Source organism: Lepus europaeus, chromosome 18 (assembly GCF_033115175.1).
Source record: "Lepus europaeus isolate LE1 chromosome 18, mLepTim1.pri, whole genome shotgun sequence".
Taxonomy (NCBI): domain Eukaryota; kingdom Metazoa; phylum Chordata; class Mammalia; order Lagomorpha; family Leporidae; genus Lepus; species Lepus europaeus.
In genome coordinates this window covers 25079831-25102520 of record NC_084844.1, presented here as the reverse complement: position 1 = coordinate 25102520, position 22690 = coordinate 25079831, and the positions used below count along the sequence as shown (strand labels likewise).

The 22690-nt window shown below is 54.5% G+C and overlaps 1 protein-coding gene and 1 pseudogene across 1 annotated transcript in view; both read right to left on the bottom strand.

Moving 5' to 3' along the window:
• Nucleotides 1–5848: 5848 nt before the first annotated feature.
• The window catches only part of B4GALNT2 (beta-1,4-N-acetyl-galactosaminyltransferase 2 (SID blood group)), a 32036-nt gene continuing 15194 nt past the window's right edge, over nt 5849–22690 (bottom strand). The window contains exons 5-14 of the mRNA XM_062175072.1: nt 20557–20757; nt 19721–19858; nt 15528–15634; nt 14205–14242; nt 11573–11753; nt 10488–10574; nt 8857–9044; nt 8007–8147; nt 6397–6616; nt 5849–6054 (exon numbers count right to left, since the gene is read on the bottom strand). Of these exons, the coding sequence (XP_062031056.1) occupies nt 5849–6054; nt 6397–6616; nt 8007–8147; nt 8857–9044; nt 10488–10574; nt 11573–11753; nt 14205–14242; nt 15528–15634; nt 19721–19858; nt 20557–20757 (1507 nt within the window). The remainder of the gene's footprint in view (nt 6055–6396; nt 6617–8006; nt 8148–8856; nt 9045–10487; nt 10575–11572; nt 11754–14204; nt 14243–15527; nt 15635–19720; nt 19859–20556; nt 20758–22690) is intronic.
• LOC133747442 (U2 spliceosomal RNA) lies at nt 20113–20277 on the bottom strand (annotated as a pseudogene).

The window sequence follows — 22690 nt, the reverse complement described above, 5'->3', positions numbered from 1 at the left end:
GCGCTGTGTCCCTGGAATTCACCACCGCGAGTCAGGAAGTGGAACCCAGCCTGGGATGGAAGCCCACATCGTTACATCTAAATATTCCAGGCTGTGAAACAGCGAGGCTACCAAACTGTTCACACTGCTCCACCCTGTGATCTTCGTGACAACATTTAAAAAACCAGAAAGCAGTGGTTTTCATAGGACTAAAAGTAGGCAACATGTGAGTGCAATGGAATTTAATTAGCATTGTGCGTCTGGTTGAGTTGGTTGGTTGTTTTATATACATACCACATGCAATTTATAAATTAGCACATACTTGTCCCACATAATTTAATTTTCTTGCGTTCATTTCAGGAAACTCACTAATTCTGGTTCTATAACCAAGACTTTCCCCACAATTTGTGTTCTAAAAACAGCTCTAATCTAACACAGCAAACAGCAGCTCACAGGCCACGTGCAGCTGCACATTGTTCTGAGCTCCCAGACTGGCTGAAGAGCTACATTTTATGGTATGTATTTATTTAAATGCAGAATAACAGGGAGAAAGCGGGGCAGGAGGGCAGATCTTCCACACACTGGTTCACTCCCCAGATGCCCACAACAGCCAAAGACAAGAGCCAGGAAGTCCATCCAAGTCTCCCTCCATGAGGGGCAGGAACCCAAGCACTGGAGCCATCATCTGCTCCCTCCCAGGCACATGAACAGGAAGCTGGGTCGGAAGCACAGAGCAGCCGGGGCTCAAACCAGACACCCCGAGATCAGATGCCAGCGTGTCAAGCTGGGGGCGGGGCGAGGTGGCTTCATTTTCATTTCCTGTGTCACAACACCTGCACCAGAGTTAGATTTTAAAAAGAATAGGTGGGGCCAGTGCTGTGGTATAGCAGGTAAAAACACCATCTGCAGTGCTGGCATCCCCTATGGGTGCCTATTTAAGTTCAGGCTGCTCCACTTCTGATCCAGCTTCTTGCTAGTGTGCCTGGGAGGGCAGCAGAAGATGGCCTAAGTGCTTGGGTCCCTGCACCCATGTGGGAGACCCAGAGGAAGCTCCTGGCTTCGGCCTGGCCTGGTTCTGGCCACTGCAGCCATTTGGGGATTAAACTAGCAGATATGAACACCTCTCTCTCTCTCTCTGTAACTCTGCCCTTCAAATAAATGAAATAGTCTTTTTAAAAAAAAAAAAAACAAAGAAAAGAAAAGTTTGCTGACTCCTAATTTAAAACAATGCTGAGGCCTAGTCTGGGAGTTCTTTGCAACAAGTCTACTGGAGATAGGAGCTTGTGCCAGCGTCAAAGGCAGCTCCATCCCTAGGCGCATTGTTTCAACCAGGCTGACGCTCTTTCATGGCAAGGCTTTGCTGAAGAAGGAAGTTGTATAGAGTTGGTTCCCTGTATGTCTGAGAGTCCCCCAGTTGTAGATTCAACCAACCATGGATCAAGCACTTAAAAAAAAAAGAGAGATTTGTTTATCTGAGATGCAGAGTTACAGAGAGAGAGAGAGCAAGAGCGAGCGAGCGAGAGAGAGAGAGCGCAATAGCAATCTTCTATCTGCTGGCTCAATCCCTAAATGGTCGCAGTGGCTGGAGCTACGCAGATCCGAAGCCAGGAGCCAGGAGCTTCTTCCGGGTCTCCCACAAGGGTGCAGGAGCCCAAGGACTTGGGCCATCTTCTGCTGCTTTCCCAGGCCATAGCAGAGAGCTGGATCAGAAGTGGAGCAGCCAGGACTCAAACCGGTGCCCATATGAGATGCTGGAGCCACAGGCAGAGGCTTAACTTACTACACCACCAGTACTGGCCCCCATTAAATATTTTTTAAAGATTTATTTATTCATTTATTTATTGTTTGTTTGAAAAGCAGAGTTACAAAAAGAGGGAGAGACGGAGAAAGAGGTCTTCCTTCCACTGGTTCACTCCCCAGATGGCCACAACCACCAGGCTGAAGCCAGGAGCCAGGAGCTTCCTGAGGGTCTCCCACTCTGGTGCAGGGGCCCAAGCACTTGGACCATCTTGGCTGCATTCCCAGGCCATTTAGCAGGGAGCTGGATCGGAAGTGGAGCAGCCGGGATGCCAGCATTGCAGTTGGCAGCTTTACCTGCTATGCCACAATGCTGGCCTCCTTACTAAATATTTTTATAAAAATAAAATCATTGGGACCAGCACTGTGGCTTAGTGAGTAAAGCCACTGCCTGCAGTGCTGGCATCCCATACAGGTGCCGGTTCAAGACCCAGAAGAAGCTCCTGGCTCCTGGCTTCAGATTGGCCCAGCTCCAACCACTGAGGCTATTCGGGGAATAAGCCAGCAGATGGAAGACCTCTCTCAGTCTCTCCCTCTGCATCTCTAACTCTGCCTTCCAAATAAATAAATAAATAAATATTTTTAAAAAATAAAATAGTTGTACTTTTAGCATTATAGAGGAAAAACCTGAGGCACAATAACATTTTCTTAAGATTTATTTATTTAATTATTTGTAAGGCAGAATTACAAAGAAGCAGAGGCAGAGAGAGAAGTCTTCTATCCACTGGTTCACTCCCCAAATGGATGCAATGGCCAGAGCTGAGCTGATCTGAAGCCAGGGCCTTCTTCTGGGTCTTCCATGTGGGTGCTGGAGCCCAAGCACTTGGGCCATCTTCTACTGACTTCCCAAGCCATCAGCAGAGAGCTAGATGGAAAGTGGAGCAGCTGGGAATTGAACTGGCGCCCATATGGGAAGCTGGCACCATAGGCGGCAGCTTTACCCCCCACTCCCCAGTGCTAGTCCCACACAATATTTTAAAGAGTTTATTGGAGGGGGCTGGCACTGTGGTGTAGCAGGTAATAGTTATTTGGATTTCTTGGAAAGATTTATTTATTTATTTGAAAGGCAGAGTTACAGAGAGGCAGAGGCAGAGAGAGAGAGAGAGAGAGATCTTCCATCCACTGGTTCACTTCCCAAATGGATGCAACAGCCAGAGCTGGGCCAGACTGAAGCCAGGAGTTTCTTCTGGGTCTCTCATGTGGGTGCATCCATCTTCTGCTGCTTTCCCAGGCCAAAGCAGAGAGCTGGATCAGAAGTGGAGCAGCCGGGACTTGAACCAACATCCATATGGGATGCTGGCACTGCAGGTGGCGGCCTTATCTGCTACACCATAGCACCGGTCCCCAAATTGTTTATTTTAAATTGTGCTGAAAACTCCATCAGCCATTGTTGTGAATGCCATGTGAATTTTCTAGTAGTTATAGAACTATAAATTGAAACAGTAAGAAAGGCAAGGAACAGCAATAAGGTAATAAGCAAGACTGTATTGTTATTAACACCACCTGAGAGGGTGAATTTGACAAATTAAAACTTTTTTTTTTCCAGGGGGCTGATGTCATAGCATAGCAAGTAAAGCTGCTGCCTGTAATGCTGGCATCGCATATGGGTGCTGTTTGTGCCCCACTTCTGATCCAGCTCTCTGCTAATGCACCTGGGAAAGCAGCAGAAGATGGTTCAAGTCTTGGGCCCCTGCACCCACATGGGAAACCGGGATGGTGCTCCTGGCTCCTGGTTTCAGCCTGGCCCAGCCCTGCCCATTGCAGCCATCTGAGCAGGGAACCAGCAAAGGGAAGATTCTCTCTCTCTCTCTCTCTCTCTCTCTCTCTCTTTCTGTAACTCTGCCTTCAAAATAAATAAACCTTTGTAAGAAATACATATTAGCTTAAGCTCTAGAAACTTCTACAATAGAATCTTTATGGCACAGAGAGCAGAATGAGGTATCCTCAGTCCCCTTCTGGGACAATAGAAAATGATGGCCAGTCCATGTCGACGTCCAAGAAATGCTGACTTCAAGGAAGTTAAGCAGGTTTCTCATTTACATGAGAGGCAGTAGGAGAAAACACACTCCCCTTCCACTGGTTCACCCCTCACATCCCTGTAAAGGCGGGGGCTGGCACTGGACCAGGTGGAAGCCAGGAGCCGGGGACTCCATCCACGGCTCCCATTGGGGTGACAGGAAACCCAAGTACTTGAGTCATCAGCACTGTCTCCCAGGGTCTGCATGGTGGGAAACTGCAGTCAGGAGCCAGAGTCGGGAATTGAACCCTGGCACCTTAACAGGCAGCGCAGCCACTACGCTAAATACCCACTCCTACAGAGTTCTTCAGTGCAGGACTTCTCGAGCCTTCAGTACGCTACTACGAGCTCTGACTTCCCAAGAGGGAGACGCAGCATGCAGTATTTTCCAAATTATTTAAACACCAAAACGTGCTTCATACATTTGTATGAATATGGCACATGACATTTTTTATTTTTTAAAAATTTATTTGACAGAGTTATAGACAGTGAGAGAGAGACAGAGAGAAAGGTCTTCCTTCCATTGATTCACCCCCTAAATGACCACTACGGCCGGCGCTGCACCGATCTGAAGCCAGGAGCCAGGTGCTTCCTCCTGGTCTCCCACGCGGGTGCAGGGCCCAAGCACTTGGGCCATCCTCCACTGCCTTCCCAGGCCACAGCAGAGAGCTGGACTGGAAGAGGAGCAACTGGGACAGAACCGGTGCCCATATGGGATGCCACAGGCAGAGGATTAACCAAGTGAGCCACAGCGCCGGCCCCCACATGACATATTTTTAATGAGCCCACATTACCCTAGGCCATCCTCTGGGGAAGTCGAATCCGTGGAGGCAGGGCGGCCGACTCCTTGATGACAACCCCATGCAATGCACAGGTCTTGAGGGGCCTCATGTCCCTGGAATCCTGTGGTTGTCATGGCACTTACACCATCCGTTCACGACAGCTGAGCCTGGGCTACGTGTCCTGTCCTAGGCGCTCTGGAACGCGTCTCTGGGGCAGCGAGGCTGATGCCGGTAGACACGGAATGGCTCCCAGTGCCCCAAGTCCCGTCGTCCTCCAGCCTCCCGATGGGCTCACTGCACAGAACCTTCCTCGGCTGCCTGGGCCTGGTCACGCCTCCCTCCTCTGAGCCTCTGGCCCAGGCTGCCCAGCTCTGTTCCTGGGCTGAGCCAAACCAAGCTACAAACTCATCAAGGCAAGAACTCTAGGTTATTCATGGTGTTTTGATAAAAATTTATTTTTTAGGTATTTTGAATATTGATTTATAAACATTCATTTTTTATTTTAAAAATTATTAATTTATTCATTTATTTTCAAGGCAGCATGACAGAGAAAGAGAGAGAGAGAATCTTCCATTCATTCATTCATTCCCCAAATGCAGACAACAGGCAGAGCTGGGCCAGTCAGAAGTCAGGAGCCAGGAATTCCATCCAGGACTCCCACGCGAATGGCAGGAATCCAAGCATTTGGACCATCATCTGCTGCCTCCCAAAAGCAATAGCCGGAAGCTGCATCCGAAGAGCAGAGAAGCCAGGACTTGAACCAGGCACTCCAGTGTGGGGTGCAGGTGCCCCAAACCGCGGCCCAACCCATGCCTGCTCCTATCTGTGCCTTTTCCTCTTCCAGGAGACTGAACCAAACAGAAGTGTGTTGGCGGCAGCGCGGGAGACGCTGTTCCTGACCGCGGTACCATCTCCACGCCAGGCCAGCGGCCTTTCTCTGGACTGAGGGTGCCCGCCAACATACTGTTAGGCACAAGATCTGCTAAGATGATGTGAGGCGCTGTACGTGCGAAGGCTTCATAAAAGAAAAGGCATCGTACGAACAGCAATTATTACTAGGGTCTTTCATTGTCCTGCGCAGTGATTGGTCCATTTCTAATGATCCTTGACTTCTGACTTGTACTTCCGGTAACCGAGCCATCCCCATTGTCCTACCCGTCCGATGTCTGTCTTAGCAATCGAAGTCCAGTTTCTGGCAGCCCTCGCCGCTGGTCCTCCTGTCCCGGACGCCGACGGCCAGTCAGCCTGTGCCTTTTCCTGTGCCACGGCGCGGCTACATGGCACACTGCAGGTGGTTCTTGAAGTACTGCAGGGCCAGCTTGAACCGGACCTCGTCGCCGGTGTTGGTCCGGTATTTGTTGTAGACGCTCTCCAGGGCAGCCAGCTCTGAGTCCAGCGCTGGAGTCCGGGGCTGGTGACCCACAATCACCTCCGGGCATGAGCCCACAAGCAGGCTCCCCAGCCCATCAACAAAGAATTCTGCAGAGAGAGGGGGGCAGCAGGACAGTGGGGACAGCAGTCAGAGAACGAGGGTCCGGCCGCCCCAGTCTGGGAAGATGGGCGTGGGGAGAGGACGCAGCGTGTAGCTCTCTGCATTGGGGGAGCGCTCAGCCGGCACCAGCGCCAATAGAGACCCAGAAGCGAAAGAGAGGTGAAGTGGGGCTCGGGAGGCCGTGGGCTGCCCAGGTTGCGGGGAGAGGGAAGGAGAGCCGCGGCTGCTGGGCCGGTAGGCGTGGTCAGTGGGGCGTGGTCTTGGAGAGAGGGGACCTCCCAGGCTCGTCTACCGCCCTGCGCCCCACCCCGGTGCCCCACCCTCCCCACCTGAGTGAGCCACGCGCCTCAGGCGTGGGTCGAAGCCGACTCTCAGGAGCCGCTCCGTGTGGGCCAGGAAGAAGTTGACGACGCCGCTGGTCACCACGCAGCCGGGGAAGCCGTGCAGCGGCTGGAAAGATCCCGGCCTCCGGTGAAGACAGGCTCCGTTCTCAGTCTGCTCCCAAAACAGCATGAACTGGAACACGTTCCCCAGCACGCTGCCGCCCACCTGGCCAAGGGCAGGGAGAGCCATGTCAGTGAGCACAGACTCGACACTCAGCCTGCCTCCTCCAGGAAGCCTTGCTGGACTGCACCTCCGTCACAAGAATCACACCTCTTCTGCAGATGGGGCAGATGGCCACTGTGCACACTCAGCTCTTGGACGTGCACACTCTGAAAAAATACGCACGGATTTCAAAATGTCCTTTGCTCCAAAATAAACTTAATTCTTTTTAAATTTTTTTTTTTATTTGACAGGCAGAGTTAGACAGTGAGAGAGAGAGACAGAGAGAAAGGTCTTCCTTTTCCATTGATTTACCCCTCAAATGGCCGCTACGGCTGGTGCTGTGCTGATCCAAAGCCAGGAGCCAGGTGCTTCCTCCTGGTCTCCCATGGGGTGCAGGGCCCAAGCACTTGGCCCATCCTCCACTGCCTTCCTGGGCCACAGCAGAGAGCTGGCCTGGAAGAGGAGCAACTGGGACTAGAACCCGGGGCCCATATGGGATGCCGGTGCCGCAGGAGGGGGATTAACCAAGTGAGCCACAGCACCGGCCCAATAAACTTAATTCTTAGCTCCACGTTCCCATGAGCCTTTGAAGCCCCTCATATTCACAGGCTGGCAAGAGGCAGCCCTGTGTTCGTGGAGGGTCTGTCTGTCTCAGGCTGTCTCCCTCCCGTCTCTGCCCCTGGCCGGCCTCTCTGAGCACCTGTGCAGGCACCCAGGGGACAGAAGGGCATCTGTGGGTGAGCAAGCTCGGGTCTTCCTGCGACAGTGGCCACGACTCGGTCAGGTCTGCTCTTGCCCCCGGCACCTGCGGGCTCTCGGCTAAGCTACAGTGACTTGTTCTCCGTGAGTAGCCGAGGGATGTCCTGGTTCATCCAACTGCGGATTGTCTACTTGCGGTGCGTTCACTGTGGCCCGGGCACCGCTGCCCTCCACCGTGTGCCTTCTTCCTTCCCTCTCCCGTAGCGAATTGGCCTGTGATGTTGTCACTCTTCCCTTCTTCCTTCCTAATGTCACGGGGCCCCTGTGTGCTTCTCCAGGTCTGCACCTTCTCATGGTCTGCTGATGTGCACTGCTCGGGGAGGGAGCTGGAAGCGAGGCCTGGACACCACTTGAATGGTAGAACAGTTGTGAGTTGTTTTAGGGTGTGTGTGTGTGTGTGTGTGCATGCACGTGTGTGTGATTCGCTCAAAGGAAGCAACTGCGGAGGCAGAAGCCGAACTCGCGTTTCTCCTGAGTCCCAGCGCGATGCTCTCAAGGCCACAGCTGCACCGGCTCATCCAGCTCCGCACCAGCCCTCCCTCCCCCTCCTCTTCCTCATCTGTTTGACCCTCCCACCCCGTGCTCCTCGTCTCAGCAGATGGCACGGGGGATGTCGGCGGCCACTGGCCCTTACCACATCCAGCTCGGATCTCTCCAGGACGTCCACCAGCACCTCGATCTTGGTGTTGTTGTTGAAGAGGAAGTCATCATCCACCCAGAGCACGTATTTGGTGGTGACCTGAGATATGGCCAGGTTCCTGCCAGCAAACCAGCCCTGCAGGTGGCGAGAGGTTAGCGCAGCCTGTCCCGGCGCACAGAGAGTCACCCGGAGCTTCCTCCGTCCCTGAGAGCCAGAGTCCGAGGGACTGAATCCAATGTCTGGCCAAGCTGAGGACCACAGAGGGGAGGGAGCCCGGGGCCCAGAGAAACACGGGAAGGGTCAGCGACTCTGGGTCACAGTGAGGCGAGGAGAGGCCAGGCCCTCTGGGAACCCTGTCACCCGGCAGAGCCCCTGGGGCTCTCCTCCTAGCTCCTGCAAGATGCTGAGTTGGGGTGTGTATGTCTAATTGCCATGTCCTCTGTTCCTGCAGGAAGGATGTGGGGGACAGTGAAGGGCGGAGAGAGGAGAAGGGGGTGGAGGGGAGAAAAGGGGAGAGAGAGAGAGAGACAGAGAGAGAGAGACAGAGAGCCAAGTTTGGGGCGGAATCTCGGGGGAGACCGATGGCTCTACTGTCTGAGCCACTGCCCAGGATCCTGGGGACGTCAGACACCCCAAGTCACTTCTAAGGACCCCATCACCATCAAACATGAGGAAGGGTGGCACAGTCACCCCATCGATGCGGAAGAGCAAGAGTGACCCAATTTCTTCTGCACCTGGCCCTCCCGGGGTCTCCGGGGACGGCCCTCACGCCCCTCCCACTCCAGAACACTGCTCCTTTGGGAGGACCCCGGCAGCAGCCCCATCCTGTCCGAGAGGACCCTACCTTCCCAAAGGGCATGGTGTAGTACTCCACGTGCTTGTCATGGATCTCCAGGGGCTTCTTGCTGTCGTCAGCCACGATCACGGTCAAGTCTGGGTAATAGTCCCGAATACTCCGCAGCAGGGTCATGAGCTTGTGGGGGCGGAGGAAGGTCTTGGTGGCAATGGTCACCAGGTCTCTGAGCTTCCTCTCTGGACACAGAAGGGTGGGCATCAGAGCTAGGCCCTACGGGGTGGTGGGGGGCCTCCCTGTCTCGGGCCCCAGCCTGTCAGCGGCTGTGGGCCTCATGGCTCTTACACACTATGGGGGTCTGATGAGGGTTTGCTACTTGGGTTGGAAAATAAAATAAATTTCTGATGTACTCAGTTTGTTGAAATCTTGTGTATTTTTCCACCCTGGTTTTGTTGGTACCACTACGCCATTTTTCTGCTTCCAAATTAAATGCTCCCTTTTCCCCCTTGTTGTTAGAGCTTTGCTGGCATGCTGTTGCATCTTTTTAAAAAAATTAATTACTTTTTATTTGAAAGGCAGAGAAACAGAGAGAGAATCCATCACTGGTTCATGCCCCCATGTGCCTACCACAACCGAGGTTGGGCCAGGCCAAAGCCAGGAGCCTGGAACTCAGTCCAGGTCTCCTGTGTGCGTGGCAGGGACTCAGACACTTGAGCTGCCTCCCAGGGTGCACATTGGCAGGAAGCTAGAATTGGAAGTGGAGCCAGGACTGGACCCAGACACTCAGGTATGTACGGGTATCCCACGTGGCGTCCAGATCACTGTGCCAAATGTCCGCCTTCAGCTTTCATCTTAATCCCAGACACTGAGATGCATGGAGCTGGGGCCGGCGCTGTGGCGTAGTGGGTAAAGCCACCGCCTGCAATGCCAGCATCCCATATGGGCACTGGTTCGAGTCCCGGCTGTTCCACTTCTGACCCAGCTCCCTGCTAATGTGCCTGGGAAAAGCAGCGGAAGATGACCCAACTGCTTGGGCCCCTGCACCCTTCTGGAGACCCAGATGAAACTCCTGGCTTCAAACTGGCCCAGCCCTGGCCATCTGGGGAGTGAGCCAGCAAATAGAAATTTCTCTTTCTCTCTCTGTACTGACCTTTAAAAAAAAAAAAAAAAGATTTATTTATTTATTTGTTTGTTTGAAAGGCAGAGTTACAGAGGCAGAGACAGGAGGTCTTCCAACTGCTGATCACTCCCCAAATGGCTGCAATGGCTGGAGCTGGGCCAATCCAAAGCCAGGAGCCAGGAGCCAGGGTGGGGGTGGGGTCGGCCAGAAGCAAAGCTGAAGGCCACAGCCCTGCCTTGGCCCCAGTGAGAGCCGCTTCCTCAGAGCGACATAGTCAGGCATTCCACCAGGTGTTCCAATACACATTGCACCTATTTCTGGACTTCTGATTTTTGTTTTTTCCCCCAAATAAGCACAAACCACATAAGAAGTTCAGTATAGTGAAGCAATATTACGGGAGCATGGCCTAGACATTTTTTCCTGCAGACAAAGCTTGTTGCTGAGAGTCCTGTCCGAGCTGTAACTGTGATCCGTGCCCTTCCCCCATCTTGGGTGCTCTCCCCTCTGAATGTCAACAGGAGCCCAGCAGGTGCACCACGTGCCCTGAGGACAACGGCCTCACCTGGTCCAGGGTCGTACAACTTGGGCATGATGGGATAGCGGATGCTCACTGGAAACCTGGCCACTGAGGACTTCCACTCCAGACTCACTGTGGGGAGAAGCAGGTCAGGTCCCGGGTGTCTACTCAGCCTCCACGCTCTTCCGGGGAAGCCCACAGGAGGGCGGTGCGAAGGTCTGCTGAGGACACGCTTGGCAGGCGTGAGAGTGAGGGTCCACAGAGGCTGTGGTATCCAGGCTCGCTCCCCACTTGCCGTGCATCGCTGGGGCAACCTGCCGAACGAACGCCTCCTCGGCTCGCCCCCCTCCCTGGGCCAGTGTGTGCTGGGGATGGGCTTGGGATCAGGGGTCTGGATTCAGTTTGGCTTTGCCTGGAACTCTCTGGAATAGCTTGGGTGAATCACCAAATCTCCATCTTGGGCCACACAATCCAGGATAATAGCGCCCGCCCGATTTTACTTCCCACGGCCATTTTCTGAAGGGAAGTGTTGGGAAATCTACTGGCAGGGGGAACTGTCCCTTTAGCTAGTGGTCACGGCTACACCAACCCGCGTTTCTTTTCTGCTGTGGCTGTCGTGGCCACACTTCTTGTGCACGGGGACTCCAAAGACAGGAGGGTGCTTTTGGCTCCCTGAGAAAGGAACAGAGGCTGCTATGAGGGTGGTAAGAACTCTTCTCTCAGGGAATTCTGGGAAGAGGGTGGGAGAGGGGAGACAAAGGCTCTCCCTTGGGGCTGGGGGTCTCTCCAGGGCCCCTCGTTGTGCCCAGGACCGGCTCCTACAGGACCACGGCTGGAGCCCCAGCTTCGAGGGCTTTCGAGAACAGCACTGCAGGGCTCTCCCGGCTGGTGTTGACCACGAGCAGGGTCAGCAGTGGGAATGATCTGCTCCCTCCTCATGTCCCTCTGGGAGGTCAAGGGCACCCCACAGAGGTCACGTTAGGTCCTGTGATGGGGAAGTTCACTGGGGTGAGAAACAGGAGCAAAGGCGGAATCTCAAACGCAAGCAGGCTTCCTGGAGGAAGAAGGCCTTGAGAGGCCCCCATTTTCTGGCTTCCTAAGTATTCAGCCATGCAAAGATGAGCTCTCACCCATGTCCACCCTGGGGTGCTGGTACCCCGTGCTGGTGTAGGTCACGTGCTGCAGGATGAACTTCAAAAGCCTCCGGTCGCTGGTCGCAATGGTCAGCTGCTTCTGGCCTCTGCCCTGCACTGCGCTGTCTGGGACGTCAGCAAGGGTGTTCAGGGTCCCCAGAGAAGCTCTCAGGGTGACCTAGTGGGCAGGTGAGGCAAGAAGCTAGAAGCAGTGGTTGGGAAATACCCCAGATGGCCAGCAGGGGGCAGAGCACACCAAGGGGGAGAGGAGAAGTGTTGGCAATGCCCATGAAAGAGCAGGGCTGGCTCTGAAGACGTCCGGGTTCTAGCTGCTCGGAGACTCCCGCCCCTAAGCCCTGGACCCCCTGGGTTCAAGGGCATTTTCTCTAAACAGTGCCATCTCCTGGCTTCGCAGGTACCATTCTTTTTTATCTCTTCTTACTCCCTCCACTCAATTTTTTTTTTAAGATAGATAGATTGATTTATTTGGAAAGCAGAGTTACAGAGAGGCAGAGACAAAGAGAGAGAGAGACAGAGAGAGAGAGAGAGAGAGAGAGAGAGAGAGAGAAGAGAAGAGAAAAGAGAGAAGAAAGAGAGAGAAGATAGAGGTCTTCCATCCTCTGGTTCACTCCTCAATTGGTTGCAATGGCTTGAGCTGCACTGATCTGAAGCCCAGAGCCTGGAGCTTTCTCCAGGTCTCCCATGTGGGTGCAGGGGCCCAAGCACTTGGGCCATCCTCCACTGCTTTCCCAGGCCATAGCAGAGAGCTGGATCAGAAGTGGAGCAGCCAGGTCTCGAACCAGTGCCCATGTAGGATGCCGGCACTGTAGGTGGTGGCTTTACCCGCTATGCCACAGCACCCCCTCCCTTTCTTATGGTGATACTTCTTTTTTTTTTTTTTAATTTTTTTTTTTTTGACAGGCAGAGTGGACAGTGAGAGAGAGAGACAGAGAGAAAGGTCTTCCTTTTTGCCATTGGTTCACCCTCCAATGGCCGCCGCGGTTGGTGCGCTGCGGCCGGCGCACCGCGCTGATCCAATGGCAGGAGCCAGGTGCTTCTCCTGGTCTCCCATGGGGTGCAGAGCCCAAGCACTTGGGCCATCCTCCACTGCACTCCCTGGCCACAGCAGAGAGCTGGCCTGGAAGAGGGGCAACCGGGACAGGATCGGTGCCCCGACCGGGACTAGAACCCGGTGTGCCGGCACCGCAAGGCGGAGGATTAGCCTATTGAGCCACGGCGCCGGCTATGGTGATACTTCTTACCAACTCCTCCTCTCTCTCTCTCTAACCCCACAAATGGAGTTTTCAGGGCTCTACTCTGGATCCTTCCCCTTGCTCTGCGCTGTACCTCTAGAGGTTTTCATCCACGTCTCGTGGCTGTAAATGCCACTGGTTTGCGGGTGGTTTTAAAATGCGGGTCTCCAGTTAAGCTCTGCGATCCAGTGGCCTGGTTGGTCAGTTTACTGGGAAGTTTCATAAGCAACTCAAATCGGACATCTTTAAAGCAGAACAATGGGGGTGGGCATTTAGCCTCCGTGGCTGAGATGTCGCGTCCCACATCAGCGCACCTGGGTTGGAGGTCTGGGTTCTGCCTCCGGCTCCTCGCTACTGTGAACCCTGGAAGATCTTGGTGATGGCTCAAGTATGTGGGTCCCTGCCACCCCACATGGGAGACCTGGGTGGAGCTTCCAGCTCCTGGCTGTGGCCTGCCCCAGGCCTGGATGTTGCAGGAATGAACCAGCAGATGAGAGATCTGCATCTGTCTATCTAATCACCTATCATCTATCTCTCTATAAACTGTTGCCCATCCTCACCCTGGCCCTCCCTGCCTGTGCGTGGCACCTTCATCCACTCAACTGTGCAAGCCCCTGAGGGAAGCCACTCTTGCCCCACTCCCTCCCTCACACCTCACAGCCCATCTGGTAGCAAGGAAGCGGACCCCTTCGCTCCATCCCCCTTGCTTCCCGCTAAGGCTCCTCGCCTCCCTTGTCCTCAGTAATATACAGCTGCCTCCGTGAGCACCACCTGGATTACGTCCTGGCTGCTGAAGACACACAGGTCAGCCCACAGACACCTTCTGAGAGCCCAGGAGAAGAGCAGTGCGGAGGGCAGCCCCTCCCCGCCTTTGAGAGCAGGCATCCCAGCCCTCAGGTGCACATGAGCGACAGGGATGGGGCGAGGGAGGCGGTGCTTGGGCGTCAGAGAGACCTCAGGAGGACGGGACAGCTGGGTTCATGTCCTCACTAGTCCTCTGTTCCAGTCTCGGCCCCGCACTCAGAGGCGAGCAAACCAGCACCCCGTTTGGGGGAATGAGCGACATCTGCCATCAGATGTGCGTCACGTGACCTTGATTTGGAGCTCCCTTCTGTGGGGAGAGAAAGGCAGGGCCTGACCCCAAGGGAGGCAGCAGCCCCTGGCCATGTCCAGCTGGCCCAGCACTGCCCACCACCCCCCCACCGCATCTGCATCTCGGAAACTCCCCTGGACCTCCCGCCAACCGCGTGCCTGGAAAGCCGTGCCTTCTACACACACCCTCCCCCTGACCCGCCTCATCCGGACAGGCGCTCTGTCACACCTGGGGAATGAGGACTGGGTGCCCCGTGCGTGCGACAGGGGCAGGGGGCATTTACCTCGTAGACGGGAGCATCTGGCCCTTCAAACTGGAGACCTGGAGGACACAGGGAAAGAACAACACAAGCATGGGAGGGGGCACCAAGGCTTCCTGCTGTCAGCTGCTACCCAGCTGACTCCTGCCACTCCCGCGCCGCCCACCCAGCTCTGTGAGGCGGTGTGACACGGCCTTGCCTCGGGGCCACCCACCAGCCCAGTCCTCAGCTGTGACAGACTCAGTCCTCTCCTGGTATCTGCTCCTTTAGGGAACAACAGGTGGGGATAGCAAGCCATCTCAGATGGTGGTTGGGGAGATCTAGGGGAGGGGCGTTGTTGTTAGATGTCCTGCAGACGATGGCGCCGCCTGATGGTTGCACCACACTGGGAATGCATTTAAGGTTGCCGAAAGTGCCAGGGGCCGGCCCTCATTCTGTTTATTCCACCACTATTTCATCCGAAATGAACAAGCACTTTTCAAACGGCTCTAGAGAGACACCGGCGATTCGCCCCAGCAGTATTTGCTTCTGTGTGGCTCTGACTAACATAGATCCGAATGCCAACACATGTTCTCTAGGTGGCCCCAACAGCTCACCAACTCACCGCCTGTGCACTTGACCAAGTACTGTGCACCTGTCGGGGAGGCTGAAAATGCCAACTCGGCTTAGAAGGCAGGACACCGAGCCTCCGCTGCTTCCCCCGCCCACCTCGTCCCCCGTGGGACCTGCAGCCCCTCCTGAGAGAGCCAGCTGCTGACACCTGCATCCTCTCTGTCTCCAGCTGTTGCGTGGTGTGGGGCTCCATCATGCTCATTGGTGCCCAGCCTGGGGAGAGCTCAGCTGGCTCCGGGAGTGACGTCAGGCCCGGGTGTCCCCCCCATGCAGACTCCCCCAGGGAAGTCTCTCCCAGAGCCTCCAGGTGCCAAGAGCCCCTAGCAGGAGGAAATCTCACTGGACAGGCCCACAGCATCTCTGCCCTGGGAGGGGACGAGGGACACTGTCCTAGTGTCACACCTCGGGTCTGCTCGGCTTGGGGACGCTGACGGGCGTGGGCAAACTGCACCGCGCAGGGGAGCTGTCCTCGACCTAAACACACTCTCTGCACATGGGCGCGTGCTTTGCCTGTTCCCATGACACCAGAGGGCACCGGAACACCAGCTCCATCCTCAGTCTCTTCCATGCTATGTCTGAGCCCCCAGGGAGCTCTCCGGGGCACAATGAGGCTGACATGAGGGAAATCACAGAACACAGCAGGTGTCCAATAATAACTGTTTGCTGCTACCTCATCCTTTGGCCTCAGAAGCCAAAGCAGGGTGCCCAGGTGCTCTCAGGGTGAGGGGTACCTACCTGGGATGAGAATGGTGTGCAGGGGCATCACCTCCACTCCATGGACCGGGTACCCAAAAGGGAGGTTGGGCTGAGCCAGCAGCGGCGGTGGGCGGGGCAGCCCTTCCCTGCAGGAGAACAGCAGGGCCCTGGTTGGTTCTGAGCAGTGCCTGTGCACACAGCCTTGGCCTGCCTATGTGCACAAACTGAAAGCGGGCTCCGTCTGCCCCCTGTCTCTATTTCTACCCCTCCTCTTAGCCCCTAATTCTACAGAAGTGTGCAGAAAAATAAAAAACAGGGGCCAGCGCTGTGGCGCAGCAGGTTAATGCCCTGGCTTGAAGCGCCGCCATCCCATATGGGCACCAGTTTGAGACCCGGCTGCTCCACTTCTGATCCAGCTCTCTGCTATGGCCTGGGATAGCAGAAAATGGCCCAAGTCCTTGGGCCTCTGCACTCACATGGGAGACCCAGAAGAAGCTCCTGACTCTTGGCTTCAGATTGGCACAGCTCCAGCCTTTGCAGCCAATTGGGGAGTGAACCAGAGGATGAAAGATCTCTCTCTCTCTCTCTCTCTCTCTCTCTCTCTCTCTCTCTTTGCCTCTCCTCTCTCTGTGTAACTCTTTCAAATAAAAATAAATAAATATTTTAAAAAAAGAAAGAAAGAAAAATAAGAAACGAACCAATCAGACCATAAGGGCCAACCGACCTGTGGCAGGTGAGCACACAAGGCACCTCTGGACTTCCTGGTGGCCAGAGGGTACGTGACTGGTCCTCATTGTACTGGCCTTGCTATCAAAAGGAAGAAGCAGGCTGATTCTCAAAGAGAAGTTAAACTTTCCCCGGCACAAACTCAACACCAAACTCTGGAGCGGTCATCTGGCAGAGTGGTTAGGACACCTGCACCCCACATCACAGTGCCCAGGTTTGGGTCTCAGTTTCACTCCCAACTCCAGCTTCCTGCTGACGTGGACCTAGGAGGCAGCAAGTGACAGCTCAAGTACTTGGGTTCCTGTCGTCCATGGGGGAGACCCAGACTGAGTTCCCAGCTCCTGGCTTCAGCCTTGCGCAGCCCTGGCCATTGTGGGCATTTGGGGAGTGAGTCAGTGGATGAAGCTGTCTGCCAGCCTGTTTCTCTCTCTCTCCCCCTCCCCTTCTGTCTCAAATAAATAAAGATTTGAAAAAAACACTGAAAAGCAGGAAGTCTGTGCCTAGTTTTTTCTATCATATACATTTCCAGTGAAACTTCTGAAGATTCCTCCTACGCATAAATTTCAGAATTGCACAAATTTTCCTTAACACCATCTCCCAGGAACTTTTTGAGGACCTCCACATCCCGGAGCACTGTGTGATAACCAGGGGCATACACGCCATGTGTGATGACCTAATGTTGAACTTGGAACACAACTCCTGAGTTCCCCCACAATTTGCTGGATACATCCTGTGGGCCAGCGACAGCCCACGTGGACTCATTCAGTCCACACTGGTCCCGGCCCTTCATGGAATTAGGGCTGCACACACGGGATGTTCTGGCTCTGGGGGACGATGCTCCGGCAGGATCTGCTCTGTTACACCTGCTGCAGGCTCTCCATTAGGGGCGGCTCCCTGCCCGGCTCCGCCCCCACGGGCACGAGACCCAGGGCACATCAGTCATGACGACCAAGCTCTGTTTGCTTTCGTTCCCGCCTGCAGCATTGCCTGCTGTCGTCCCAGGAAAGCGGGGTCTCCCCATGCCTGAAGGAGGCACAGGGGAGGACCGAGTCCCTGTGGAATCAGTTCCCTCGTGGGATTCCGTCTACCCCCACCTTCCAGGCAGTGCCCTCCCCACCTCAGCCTCTCCACCTCTTCCAAACCCTTTCCCCACCCCTCCGCCCCCTCTGTGCCTCCTGCACCCTGCACACCTGGGCACCGCAGTGGCTGCCTTCTCCCACCTGCACCGTCCACCCTGTGCCTGCCCTTACACGTTCACTTCTTCTATACACATTTACGGAGCCTTGCTCCGGGTCAGCCACTGCCCTGGCTGCTTCGAAGCCCCGGCTACAAGAGCCGCCCAGAACAGCGGCGACAGAGAGTGCCTGACAGCAGGAACGTCCTGCAGAGAGGCAGGCAGGCGCAGGTGTCATGGGCACGATGTCTGTTTGTCAGGGCCGCGGCAAACCTGATGTGGTCCTCACGACTTTCCGTTTATCAGCTCGTAATGTCTCCCCCTCCCACCCCCCACTCCGAAGTTCTAAGACTCAGGTGCTGTTCTCACACCCATTCTACAGAGCTGGCTCAGCAGCTCGCCCAAGGCCTCCTGGCTGGGGGCGGGCACGGCCAGCCTGCCTCCCTGCTAACTCCTGCCTCTCATAGCCAGGTGCGCCGCTTCCCAATCCATGCCAGGTCTAGCCCCCTGACTGGCTGCACCCCCATCTCTCTTCCGTAGTTTGGGAGGTCGTGGCTGACTTCACAAATCAAACCCAGAGGGGTCTGCAGCTGCCTCTCTCCCAGCCCGCTGAGCTCCGGCTGAGAGGGCGGGTAGGGAGATCTCCACCTCAGGGCTCCCGTAGAGCGCACTGCACACCACTGGCTAGTGGGGAAGCGCCCACTGCATGCCATTGGCTGGTGGGAAAGCACCTGCTGCTTGCCATTGGCTGGTGGGAAAGCGCCCGCTGCTTGCCATTGGCTGGTAGGAAAGTGCCCACTGCTTGCCATTGGCTGGTGGGAAAGCGCCCGCGAAGCATCTGCTTCTAGGAGTGTGCCCTCTGCTGGAGACGTGAAGAACCTAATGGCGGCAGGCCTGGTCCCGTGGCTCTCAGCTTCTGATTCACCCCCATGTCTGGTGCAAGAACTCGCTCAGGAATTCAAAGCAGAGCTACATTTGCACATGCAGCTATGGGCGCTGTGCAGGAGGCGAGTGGGGTCAAGCTGGTCGGCCTTTTTGAAGACACCAACTTGGGTGCTATCCACGCCATATGCACACCCAAGACAAGGGGCCAGCACTGTGGCACAGTGGGTTAAGCAGCCACTTGTAACTCAGTCATCTCATATCAGACCGCCGGGTTCAAGTCCAAGCTGCTCTGCTTCCAGTCCTGCTTCCTACTAATGCGCCTGGGAGACAGCAGATGATGGCTGGTACTTGGGTCCCTGCCACCCACATGGGAGACCCGGATGGAGTTCCAGGTTCTTGACTTCATCCTGGCCCAGCCCCGGCCATTGCAGCTACTGGGGAAGTGAACCAGCAGATGGAAGATCTCTATCTCTCTCTCTCTCTCCTTTTGCCTTCAGATAAATAATCCTAATAATACCTCTTGTAAGTGGGGAAAGTACATAAGAATCCAGTGAGTCAGTGTTGATTCATCAAATATAGCAAGAGCACCGAGCTACAAACATGTTAATCACACAGATATGTTAATTAAAAACAAATCCATATAAATAACCCACTGATGAGAAACATGATTTTACACTCAAAATAAAATGTTCCTCTTCATCCAGATATTGGTAACTCTGAGCATTAGATTTTTCTGTTGTTGTTGGGGCAAGAGGCACTCAAGTATATAACTGCAAGGGGAGACTAGAGGACAGAAATCAGACGTTGGAAGTTTTTCCATTTTCACTTCCATGTGAATTTTTAAATCTAAATATAGGGATGTAAAGTATTAGAGCAAATAAAAATGTTCAGTGACTAAGTTTCGGCAGTTCAACTTTATAACAACGGTAAATAAACCTGTTGAAATTTTCTGGGCAAAGCCAGCATTGGGACTTTTTTTTTTTTTTTTTAAACAAGTAAAGTTCTTGTTGAGGCAGAGGCAACTTCCGTCTGCTGATTCACTCCCCAGAAGCCCAGGAGCCTGGAACTCAACGTGGGTCTTCCTCCTGGGTGCCAGGGACACAGCTTCTTAAACCATCACCTGCTGCCTCCCAGGTGCGCATCAGCAGGAAGCTGGAACTGGAGCTGGGACCCAGGCACTCCCACATGGGCTGTGGGCGTCCCAAGGAGGCCCTGCACCCCACGCCCACCCCTATTTTACCCTCTTTATTTATTTATTTGCTATGAAATGTTTTACTCATGTGGAGCTCTGTGATTGGAGCACACCCCCAATTCCCACTCCCTGTTGAGTCCTGACAGCTCCCCGCAGGGATGCCTGCAAGCGAGGGGTGGGGGTGGGGGTCCCTGCCATTTGTCCAGGTCCTCAGGACACCGCGGAGCTGTGGCTCTCTCCAGACCCAAGTATTACCTCCTCTGAAAGTGTTCAAATTCTGCCTGTCTCCTGGAATTCACGGCCGGGAGGTCGCGCTGGTCGTAGGCGTCCTGGAGGTTGTAACTCCTCTGCCCCCAGGGGGCTTCACATCTGCACTGGTTCTTGGGGAAGAGCCTGAAACAAGCAGGAGGGCTGGCGACACGCCTGGGGCAGGGGGGCCCAAGGACCAACCCCGTGTGGCCTGCACCCTAAAAGTCCTTCCCCAAACCCAGCTGTCTTGATGGGCGGGGCCCCTGGCAGAGACATGGGCTGAGGGGTAGGGATATGAAGCCTCAGACCCCTCCCTGCTCTTGAACCACCCCCTGCCAGGCCAGTGTCCGGAGCAGGAGGGCAGGGGACAGAAGGCCAGCTCCTTTCTTTTCTTCCCCAAGGAGCGGCACCGTCCAGGAGGGTGGGTGGAGCCCGCTCCCATTCCATCTCCCTGCTCCGAAAATCCATTTACGGTATTGTTCTTGGATGGAGGGTGTAGCAAATATTCAGTTCACTAAGAACAGATACTGCACTTGGTCTTGGCCCAAAGGCTGAGCGACTGTAAATGGCGGCGGCGTCTTTGCCAGAGCTGGGGTCTTCCAAGCTCCCCCATCCCCACCAGGCTGTCAGGGGTTTTGCTGGCTGGCGGGGAGAGCAGAGACCGAGCCCTTCCCCTGCAAGCCCTCCGCTGGTCTCGCAGTTGGGAATCACCTTAGCAATCAGAGCAAGTTCAGGAAGACAGGGGCACCGTAGGTAAAGCGGGCGCGAGAGGGCTCCGTGCAGCCCCGCAAGGCTTGGCAGGGGTCAGGACGGAGGCGAAGAGAGAAGCCTCCAGATCTCACCAGATCCCGCTGTAGGCAAAGAGGTTCCTGAGACGCTGCTCGGGGAGCAGCTTCAGCGGCTGGCCCTCAGGCGCGGGTCGCGAGAACTCCAGCTTGAGCCCCCCAAATTCTGTTTGCAGGGACACGCTTCTGAATATAAATAAGGCAAGGCCGAGTCCTAAGATTAAGACTGACATCTTGAGGAGCCATAGAAATCGACAGCTGTTGGGACACAAAAGAGTAAATTCTGTTAAGGTTTTTCTTTTTCCCCCTGACTGCATAACAAATGGCTTGTGTGTGCAATACGCATGGGGGTAGCAGCTTGGGCACAGGTGTAAGCTGAACCTCTGTCTCACTTGTCACAACTGCTTTCTGAAATGTAGAATCCAGCTGCAGCAAAGGGACTCAGAAAAAACGACAAATAAAAAAACCGGGACTGGCTTGGGATGCCCACATCGCCTATGGGAGCGCAGGGGTTTGCGTTCCGGCTCTGCTCCCAGTTCCAGCTTCCTGCCAGTGTACACCTTGACTGGCTGCAGGGGATGGGTCAAGTTCTTAGGTCACTTCCACCCACATGGGACACACAGATTGAGGTCCCAGCTCCTCAGTGCAGTTGGATCCAGCCCTGGTTGCAGGCATTTGGGGAGTAAGTACACCAGCAGATGTCTCTTCACCTTCCAAATCGAATTTAAAAATAAATAAATAGGCCGGCGCCGCGGCTCACTTGCCTAATCCTGCAGCGCCGGCACCCCGGGTTCTAGTCCCGGTTGGGGTGCCAGATTCTGTCCCTGTTGCTCCTCTTCCAGTCCAGCTCTCTTCTGTGGCCCGGGAGGGCAGTGGAGGATGGCCCAAGTGCTTGGGCCCTGCACCCGCATGGGAGACCAGGAGGAAACATCTGGCTCCTGGCTTCGGATCAGCGCAGCGCATAGCGGCCATTTGAGGGGTGAACCAATGGAAGGAAGACCTTTCTCTCTGTCTCTCTCACTAACTCTGCCTGTCTAAATAAATAAATAAATAAATAAGAGAAAAAAAGCCTCCCAAAATGGGGGGAGACGATTTGCAATATTAATGCAGCATAGTTGAATTCGAAGGAAAGAAAGGGGCAAATAGGACAAAAAGGGCAGTAAAAGGCAAGATCCAGGGAACAGACAGACTAGGACATAACTGGGGCCAGAGATGCAACTTGAGCTGCACCGCGAGGAGCCGCCAGGCACAAGGGACGTGGGGGACCCTTCTGCAGGAAAGCTGCCCCAAACGACCAACAAGGCCAAGGTCATGGAAACAAAAGTGTGGATGGAGTGGGGACTGCTTTGGGTAGTTTAAGGAGACCAACAACCAAATGCGTGTATGATCTTCAATAAGATCATTCTTTAAAAAATATAAAATAAAACATTTGTAAGAGACACTTTGGGGACAGATGTGACTATCTGAACGGGAGTTGTCAGGAGTTATTCTCACGTAGGCTCAGGTGTTTGGGGTGAGGGGTCAGCAGGCCTGGAAGTTCTTTTCAGAAAAGTCAGCCATTTGAGAGAGAGGGAAAGAGCAAGGGCAGGTGTGGTGAAATATGAGGGATTGTTGGATCTGGGTGAGGGTGTGGGGTGCTCAGGGTAAATGCTGTCAAGTTTTCTGTAGTCTAAAAAAAATTTTTTTTTTTTTGACAGGCAGAGTGGACAGTGAGAGAGAGACAGAAAGGTCTTCCTTTTGCCGTTGGTTCACCCTCCAATGGCCGCCGCGGTTGGCGCGCTGCGGCCGGTGCACCGTGCTGATCCGATGGCAGGAGCCAGGTGCTTCTCCTGGTCTCCCATGGGGTGCAGGGCCCAAGGACTTGGGCCACCCTCCACTGCACTCCGTGGCCACAGCAGAGAGCTGGCCTGGAAGAGGGGCAACCGGGACAGGATCGGTGCCCCGACAGGGACTAGAACCTGGTGTGCCGGCGCCGCAAGGCGGAGGATTAGCCTAGTGAGCCGCGGTGCCGGCTAGTAAATATGTTTTAAAAAAAGCATACAAGGGATCTTCAAAAAGTTCATGAAAGTTTTACATTATCTTTTAATGCTATTTTTCCACAAATTGTTTGAAGTGCTTTCTTATGGTCATAGGAAAAATACTTGAATTGGCACATCAAGGTCCTACTTCTGATCAACACTAGGGAAAAGGA